Source organism: Oryzias melastigma, linkage group LG16 (assembly GCF_002922805.2).
Source record: "Oryzias melastigma strain HK-1 linkage group LG16, ASM292280v2, whole genome shotgun sequence".
Lineage (NCBI taxonomy): Eukaryota > Metazoa > Chordata > Actinopteri > Beloniformes > Adrianichthyidae > Oryzias > Oryzias melastigma.
In genome coordinates this window covers 4,875,640-4,884,509 of record NC_050527.1, presented here as the reverse complement: position 1 = coordinate 4,884,509, position 8,870 = coordinate 4,875,640, and the positions used below count along the sequence as shown (strand labels likewise).

Below are 8,870 nucleotides of genomic sequence, written 5' to 3'. Positions count from 1 at the left end.
TTAACAGCTCAAAAGAGCAGTCACGGCACATTTTTTATATTTTAAACTGTGTGCTATTTATACTCCATGTATCTTTTAGATGCAACCATACATTTTTTTCCTTTTGCTTGATAGTTTGAAAGTATATGTCAAAGTTTTTCCACAAACTCAGCACAAATGTTAAAAAAATTCATTTTTAACACTAAAATGTAAAAAGAAAATGCACCAAGATAAAATGATAATAAAACATTCAAAGAAGACAATATAATTAGAACAGTACAGAAAAATAAGGGCACACACCACTGATAATCATTAATATTGTCTGTAAATTATTAAGATGCTGGAATGCATGTGTGAAAACCTTCTTTAAAGTAGATTTTATGTATTTTTTGTTCAAGTCGATGCTTGAAGATAAACAAGATAACTGCCAAGAACATAAATGGCTTTAAAGTTGAAACACCAACACATCAAGTGGTTCAGTTTTTCTTCATTGATATATTTTTTTCCATGACATTTGCTTAAAGTTGGTTTGTTTTGCTCCCACAGGTCGCAGAAGTGCATAGTTTCACACAGAACAGGATGTCGGTTATTCAGGAAAGTTTCCGTGGCCACAAACGCCTTCGACACAGTTTACAAGTAAAAAAACAAATAAAAACAGTTTGTATGTAACTTTATGTGCTAGAATACAAAAGAGAACAACAGCTTAAACAGGTCTAAAACTGCACAAAGTACAAACAAATATGAACTTTTAATACATTTGAACTTCACCGATGCACACGGATGCAAACGGAGAGAATCGTGTGCAACAGATCAGATCAAAATAATCATCCTGCCAAAACGCTTCATTCAACATTTAACTCATTATCTCTTCACAGTAAATATTGTAATCAGGTGTTGCAGGTTTGACTCACTTAAGCTGCAATGCTTACTGCTAAAGCTAAAGGAAGTGCAGGTGTTGTCTCTGCCTTCCTGTCGGTTTGAAACTTCTTCTTCATTGTTAAAGTGTCTGTCTCTCTTAGATTAGATTGCGATGGAGTTGGATGTGTCGCCTGACTCAGACCAGATGGAAGTTCTCCTGCTGCTGATGGCAGAGTGGAGTTTCGTGCGCACCTTCAGCTTGCAGCCCAGAGATCTCAAGATGTCCAGCAGCTGACGCCGAAACTTCACCCCCAAGAAGGCGTACAGGATGGGATTGAGGCTGCAGTGGATGTAGCCGAAAGACTGCGTCACTGCTCTTGCTTTATCCAGAGCTGCATTACTTTGACAGGTGTCGTTTTGATTCCTGTGGTAAACTGTGTCCACGAACAGAGTGATGTTAAATGGCGTCCAGCAGATGAAGAAAACCGCCACGACGGCCATGATGACTTTACAAGCTCTCTGCTTTTGGAGATTTTGGTTGCCAGAGCGCAGCCTGTAGAAGATGCTGGAATAGCAGAAGATCAGGACGGCTGAGGGAATCAAAAAACCCACAGCGTGAAAGATGGATCGAGACAGCACAATCCATTGGCCCATGTCTTCAACACCGAATTTTGCATAGTTGCGAAAACACCTTTGTCTGTTCAGCCTATCCGGCAAAACATCCAAAAAGATCCAATCAGGAATGGAGAGAATCAAGGAGAAATACCACACCACCAGACAGCTGGCGTGAACGATCCAGGGCTTTCTGCGGGAGTACATCTGGGTGGCATGGACGATGGAGAAGTAGCGGTCCAGACTAATGCAGGCCAGGAGAAAGATCCCACTGTAGAAGTTGACCTAAGAGCAGCAAGAAGCAAAGTCAGCAGAATTAAACAACTTAAAACAATCGCCACACAATCGAATCAATGCGAAACACACCGTATAAAGACTTCCAGCCATTTTGCAGATTGGAAGACCAAATTTCCATTCGTCAGCAGACTGTGTAGCCCAGAGAGGCAGGGTCAGCATCAGCAGGAAATCTGCAATACCCAGATGAAGGATGAAGATGTCCGCCACGCTCCAAGTCCTCCTGCTCCGGAAGAGAACGCCAACCAGCGCTCCATTTCCCAGGATTCCCACGACGAATGTCACCGAGCATAGAACGGGGATGAACAGCGCCTCGAAATTCACAGCTTCATTCAGGTCACAAACGTCACCCCCCTCACAACAGTCCTTTGTGTTGTTGTCGTTGTAATAGGTGTAGTTGTCCAGCGAGTACTCATCGAAGGTGCTTTGCCACCAATTAGATCCATCTGAAGAATCATTTCCATCTTCCATCACGTTCAGCTGTTTAAAAAGAAAGAAGAAGGAAAAGTTTACTGATTCACTTGGTTTAAATGTTGACCTGCTTTGATTATTTCAAGCCACATGGGGGTGCTGTCTGTCTGTCTGTCTGTCTGTCTGTGTCTCTCTGTCTGTCTTTTACTCTGTGAAAATCACAAGAAAGTTTTTAAAAGCAAAGACATTTTTCTCTATTTAGCTCAATAAAAACAACATTTTTTTTAGAGAAATAGTTTGCACTCCGAGGATAATTTTAAGACTCAAGTAGCATCTATTTATATAGAAAAACCGACACACTAAGACTAAACTATCCAGCAACATGACCAAAAATGACATTTTAAGTCCTTAAGAGGAAACAGAGCCCCTCGGTTAGAGCTGTGAAACGTGTTTTTTTTCTTCTGCTGCTGAAAATTGGGGAAGAGAAAGTAATGCACATGTCCTGCAGAAGCTCTTTTTAGTCAGGCAGTTTTTTTTATTTATTTATTTTTTAAATCACATGAAAAAAATTATTTTGAAAAATCAAACACCGTCATTTTTGCTTAAAAGAGCTCAGGATTGCAACAATTTTTTAGTGCTTTTACTTTGAAGATTTAAGTTTTACACAACTGCCAGAAGTGTGTAAACACCATTAAAATAAAAAAATAAGTTAAAAAGTATGATTTTGAGAAGAATTACACCCTCATTTTGTCTGAAAGAGCTTCTGACAGAACTAAATATTTCAGCATCTTTTTTGCACTTTTATTTTGAAGTTTTATACAACTGCCAGAATCTTATAAACACATTTAAAATAAAAAAAATAAAGTTAAAAATATAATTAAAAAAGTAATTAAACCATCATTTTTGCCTAAAAGAGCTTCTAATAGACAGAACTTAGTATTTCAACTCTTTTCGCGCCTTTACTTTGAAGATTTAAGTTTTTTAGAACTCCCATAAACACATAAATACTTTTAAGATGAAACAAAGGTCAAAAATGTAATTTTGAAAAGAATTACCCCATCATGCATTGTTCTTAGAAGATCTTCTGACAGACAGAATTCAGGATTTTAGCATCTTCTTTGCACTTTTACTTTGAAGTTTTACAGAAAGGTAAAACATTTAAGCCTCCCAAATTTACTTTAATCTAATCATCCTTTTTGCAGCAAACGCATTTATTAATCAGAGTCTGTGAATACCATTTCATTTTTTACATTAAAGTGTCAGATTTATAAAGGTATATCTCTTAATATCACAGAAATTAAGACAATAAAAGCCCTAAAATAGTTTTCTTGCTTAGTATAATTTTGTTATTTTGTTAAAATAAAGACAAATGTAATAAAATTACCTTGCAGAAGTGTTTCTTCTGTTGAAAGTTACAACGCTTCAGGTTACTAATGATCTCTACAACCCAGTGAGTCAGATAAAAACAGTCGAGCAGGACGCCCACATCACAAAGAAAAAAACTCCTGAACTAATGTGCTGCTGTGACGCTTGTCACATCCTCACTGTTCTTTTTCAGGAGACAAGACAAACGCTTTCTGAAAAAAAAAGACTTTTCTTTTCCTGTCACACCCATATAAATGTGCTGTTAAAGGTTTAAATATGTATCAAAATTATTTTTGAAATCGAATAAATGAGACACTCAAAAAAGCTTTTTTAATTAGGACAAAAATGGAACAATTAGGAGTTAGGTTTCTTTTATGTAGAAATAATGAGGTTGCCAAATCCAATTTTATTTTGAAGGTTTATGTTTTTTAGAGTACAGTGACCTCCAGTTAACCGGCTCAGATGATGTTATGCCAGTCATTCAAGTGGCAGAGACACCGAAGGATCAATGCGGTGACCTCAGATATCTGACCTTCATGAGTGACAAACACGTATTTTTTACTTTTTTTCTCTTTCAGTTTGACGATAATGCTTCAAATAACATTTTCTTATGTTTTGATTTAAAAAGTGTGGTGACTAAGATAAATATGTCATTTTGTTCATAGGAAAACAGAGGGATTAAAAACCTTCTATCTCTCCTTTATTTCATCTGAGGGGATTTACAGCTAAATGACTTGGCTTAAAACAAGTCGGTGGTGTGTGAGTGGGCTTGGTGACCTACACAGATGAATAACTTGTTCTTGAATTTATGGAGAAACTCATCTGTCAAAGACTGGTTTGGTTTCATTTGGTTCAGGCACCGGTATCATGATTCAGCTCGGGTTTAAAAGAAATGTGTTTTGAAGAAATGAACTGTGCTCAGCTCTAAGTCTGAAGTTATAAATGTGCTCTCAGATTGTTATCACTAGTGATGGAAGTTGCAAAAGTAATGTTTTGTAGTATTAGAATTATACTACAAAGTAATGTAGATCATCACATTTTTGTCAAAAGTTACTATTACATTTTTAAAAAATGGTTACAAACAAAAGGAATAACCTCTTTATTGTCAGTCAATTTGAGCTTTTTTCTTATTTTACTTAAATTGTTAATCCCATCCCCTTGATTTTTTATTTATTTCGTTTTTAATTCTTAGCATGAGTTATCTAATTTAGTTTTTTACAGTCAGACATGATGTTATTGCTGCTAAATGAAGCCATTAAAACAACAATAATCATTTATTATGGTCTCATTTACATTTAGTCTAAAATAAATAGTCCCTAACAATTGAGGAAAATTATCAATAAATTTGTTTATATTGACTAAACCTTTATCTGGCCTGGATTGCTAGAGATTTGTGATTAACTGAATTATATATAGTCATAATTCCACCATATTGAGCCTGATCTGAATCTAAAACACTCTATTTACTTCAGATTTTGTTCTTGGGGGTTTAAGTGGAAAACAAAAGTAAGAAGCTGAACCACATTCGCTCATAAATACCTAATTAAATATTTCCTTGTCAGCATTTTAAATTGTAACAAGTATCTCCAGATAAAATGAAATGTCGCAATATATCGAAAAATTGATTTTTACCTACACCCCTACCTTGAACAGAAAAACACTGACATAATTTATATTTGTTTATATTGATTCTGATTTACCTCTGGCTTAAGACAGACAAAAAAAAAACCTGTTAACACTTTCAGTTTGTCTTCAATGGCTCGTTTCTTTGAATTGGCCACAGCAGCATTTCTTTGAAAACCTGCTTGCGCACCTCACCAGTCTGTCAGCAATTCTGCCTTACATACATTTAACCTTTCCGTTCATGCTAACTGCACCTATAGTACCCTATAGTTTGACGTCTGTGTTAACTATAGTTCTTATGCTGCCAGCATAAGCACCGGAATTGCTTTTTCTGACAATTTTTGTCAAGATCCGCTGATGCTTAAATCCGCCAGTTAGGAATTTAACAAAAAGACTGATGACATGATGATTCCAGAAGTTTTACTCAAAAAAATTTCTGCAGATCATCGGGTTGTGTGTTTAGCACCTTTATTTTGTCATAAGTGGTAACTTTGACATATTCAAAAGTCTGTGTTTCATTAAAGTGCCCAGTATCATTAATTGTCTTTTTCATCTGAAATATCCTTCTTGTCGGGACATCTGTGACTTCTTTGTTTTATGGCGAAGGAGATGTTATTAGTGTTATTTTTAACTATTCTCTGATACTTTAAATTTGCCCCATTTCTTCCAGATGCTGTTTTGCTCCATGACTACAAATAAAAACTAGCCTTTTGGACAATCCTGACATATGCGGTTCCATATTTTTGACATGTTTTCTCCTTAGTTGATAATCAAATAATAAATTGAACTGCTTTATCCCAGCTGTAGCCAGGACAGACTCCAGCAGTCCCACCGTGACCCCGAAAAGGGTGAAGAAGATGGAAAACTTTGTCTAGTCTTTTTTTAAATTAGATCAAGGATACAAAAAGGTGTGTAGGGCCGCAAAGAGAACACCCTGTAATGTCGATGTGATGGTAATAAAGTGAAAGATGATCAGTGTTTAGCACAAAATGATAGTTGATGATATTTAAAGAAAAGAAACCAGTGAAGAAAGGCCCAAAATGCAAGAGATCTGGCAGAAACTTAAAGGGTAACCAAACCTTAAATCAACTTTTTTGGCTGTTGACGTCTATAAATTGGACTTTAAAAGTGTTGTCTGTTGGTCATTGCCAAATTTTTGATAAATTAACATAAACTTGTTTAATTCTTGAAAATATAGTCAAAAGCCGCCTGTGTGCTGCCCCCTACAGGTTGAACCAAGGTTTTACAGTTGAATTTTGTGATCGGTCAAACCATTTAAGTCCCACTCATTTCAGAAGTTCCACATCATGATCTGCAGCTCCAGTAATGATATCAGTCCTGTTCCCCAGCCCCTTCCCTCTGACTGGATTTTCACATTTCAGCTGTGGCCGGAGTCAGCCTCCAACTTCCCTGTTTGGTTACCCTTTAAGGACTCTTTAAATTTAGACATGGTAAAGTCATGAAGTAAGGGAGCAACAGAAAAGAGACAAAATTGTGACCTGAAAACCAGACTGTTAACAAGACTGAGGATACTAAAATGAGATGAAAACTTTTGTGGACTGACAACCTCAACCTGGTGTGACAGAGGGGGGAAAAAACCTAAAAACAAAGCGTGACACGAATAAAGAAAGTTCAACCAAAAGCAGTTAGAGCAAACAAGAGGACACAGTCCTCAGAGCGAGATGCTTAAATCCTACAAGTGTGATGATGTTGAGACTGATCTCAATTACTAAAAAGGACTCAAAGCTTCATAAAATATGTAGTTTCTTCTTTAAAAGTGCTCCCACTGATGGCTCTAATGTTGGTCTTTCCATTCAGCTGGTTCACCAGGCTCTCTCTCTTGCAGATCACAACCTTGTAACTTTTAAAGGCCATTTTTTTTCTTCAATAAGGCACTTGAAACTTAAATAAATAAATGATTGTCATGCCAAAGTTGAGCAGCTAGATCTTCACACTTCAATTTCCCTTAAAGTTTGGAACATGGTATCATTCAATCTTAAAGACCCACTCTGATTAAAATGGTGTTCATTCTTGTGGTATTTTTCTAATTCTGGAGGACAGAACTACTGGTGCTCAGAGCTCTGTCTCCCCCTCTGGTCACCGCTGGTGTATTGACTCACTACATCTCCCAGTTGCCTCAGCGGTCAGTTCCCAGATACAGCTCACCTGAATCCCAATCACCCATTTGAGTCTTAGGCAACGCACCGAGCCTAGCTCAGTGTGAAGTATTGTTGGTGCCTGCATTACTGAGCATCATTACTCTGACTCTGATTCTGTTATCCTGACCCCATTTCTGCTCTGACTCTGTCTGCCGCCTGCCCTGACCCATCGGTGACAAAAATAAGGTTGCATCCCAACATTGCGTACAATGTGCCAATACAAGAAAAAAATGACACCACTCCTTCCAAAGTTTCTCCTTCTCCTCTCACTCTCAATTCTCCTTGGGGGGCACAACCACAGTCAATATTCACAACCCCAACTTCAATGTTCTGCTTCAGTCTCATCTGACACTTTTCTTTACTCTATTGCACATTTGGTCTCTTGACCACAACTATGGCTATATCCGAAATCCCACCCTACACCCTAACTCAGGGCTGCTCATTCCTGGTCCTCGAAATCTACCACCCTTATTGCTTTCCAGATCTCCAAGCCCTGCCATTGGCTCCATCAGATCTCTCCACATCCGGGTTGAATGAACACACCTGGTCCAGGTAATCAGCAGCAAGCAATGCAGGGAGAACAAAATAAAGTCTATCTTGGCGGCTTTTATCCAGTTTTCTCTTTTTTCCAGCGTGAGACATCTTTTCCTCTGCTGCAGGGATCTCGAGGACCAGGAATGAGCAGCCCTGCTCTGACTACTAAATAACTATATAGTGCAGGACTATCTAGTCCCCTGGATTTTAAAAGCAATTCAGGCACCATGCTAACTATGCCACCAAATATGGTGTCATAGATTTCATAAAGTGAAAATCTAATCAATATGGACATTTTATGAGAATTATTAATGAATCCACTATGTTCTACAAAAAGGATGACATTAATGGTTTATTAAAAACATACATGTAAAAGGCTTTTTTTTTGCAAAAATTGTTCAAACGCAGTGCATTTTGGTCTATACTTGTCAATCTAGTGAGCATCAATGCATGCTAGTTTTTCACAGAGACTTCTGGAAAATATCTAGGGGACTCAATTCTGGAATTGCAGATTTGGACAGTACTACAGAACGGACTACATAGTGCACTAAGTAGTGAGTAGTGAAGGAATTCGGACACAACGGATTTAAAATTTTGAATGTTCTGCTCAGGTTTTACCCAGACTTGGGCCAGTAACACAAAAGTACTGGATTACGCTCCTTTATGGTTGCATCAAAGTGCATAGAAAATATTTCTGCAGGATCATAGGGGGGGATTTGGGACTGTGGCATCTAATATAAAAGTTAATGTACAGTGGTGAACATTATTATTACCCTCACACCTACATCCCCATATTTTCTTGCATAATTACAATTATTTTTAAAATAATTTCTCAGTGGAAAAATTGAACACCCAGAACGTGAGTAATAGCAAATTATAGTAAAAGCTGACAGAACATGGAGAACATAGCAAGAATGAAACTGAGAACAGTCTATCAGTTGCAGGATTAAGTTTCAGTTAATGTTTTAATCGCTCAATGGATCACAGATGTGGCAGACAGTAAAACATAAGAAAATTGCACTGATTTGTAAGTCT

At 37.4% G+C, this 8,870-nt stretch overlaps 1 protein-coding gene across 3 annotated transcripts in view; it reads right to left on the bottom strand.

Annotated features, from left to right (window-relative positions):
- Window positions 1-228: 228 nt before the first annotated feature.
- The window catches only part of cxcr3.1 (chemokine (C-X-C motif) receptor 3, tandem duplicate 1), an 11,576-nt gene continuing 2,934 nt past the window's right edge, over window positions 229-8,870 (bottom strand). For 2 of the 3 annotated variants that reach the window (XM_024267845.2, XM_024267846.2), the window contains exons 2-3: window positions 1,816-2,223; window positions 407-1,734 (exon numbers count right to left, since the gene is read on the bottom strand). In XM_024267845.2, the coding sequence (XP_024123613.1) occupies window positions 1,000-1,734; window positions 1,816-2,223 (1,143 nt within the window). In that variant the 3' untranslated portion in view covers window positions 407-999. Of the gene's footprint in view, window positions 1,735-1,815; window positions 2,224-3,538; window positions 3,741-8,870 lie in introns of those variants that run through there. The other variant, XM_024267847.2, reaches the window with a different exon arrangement.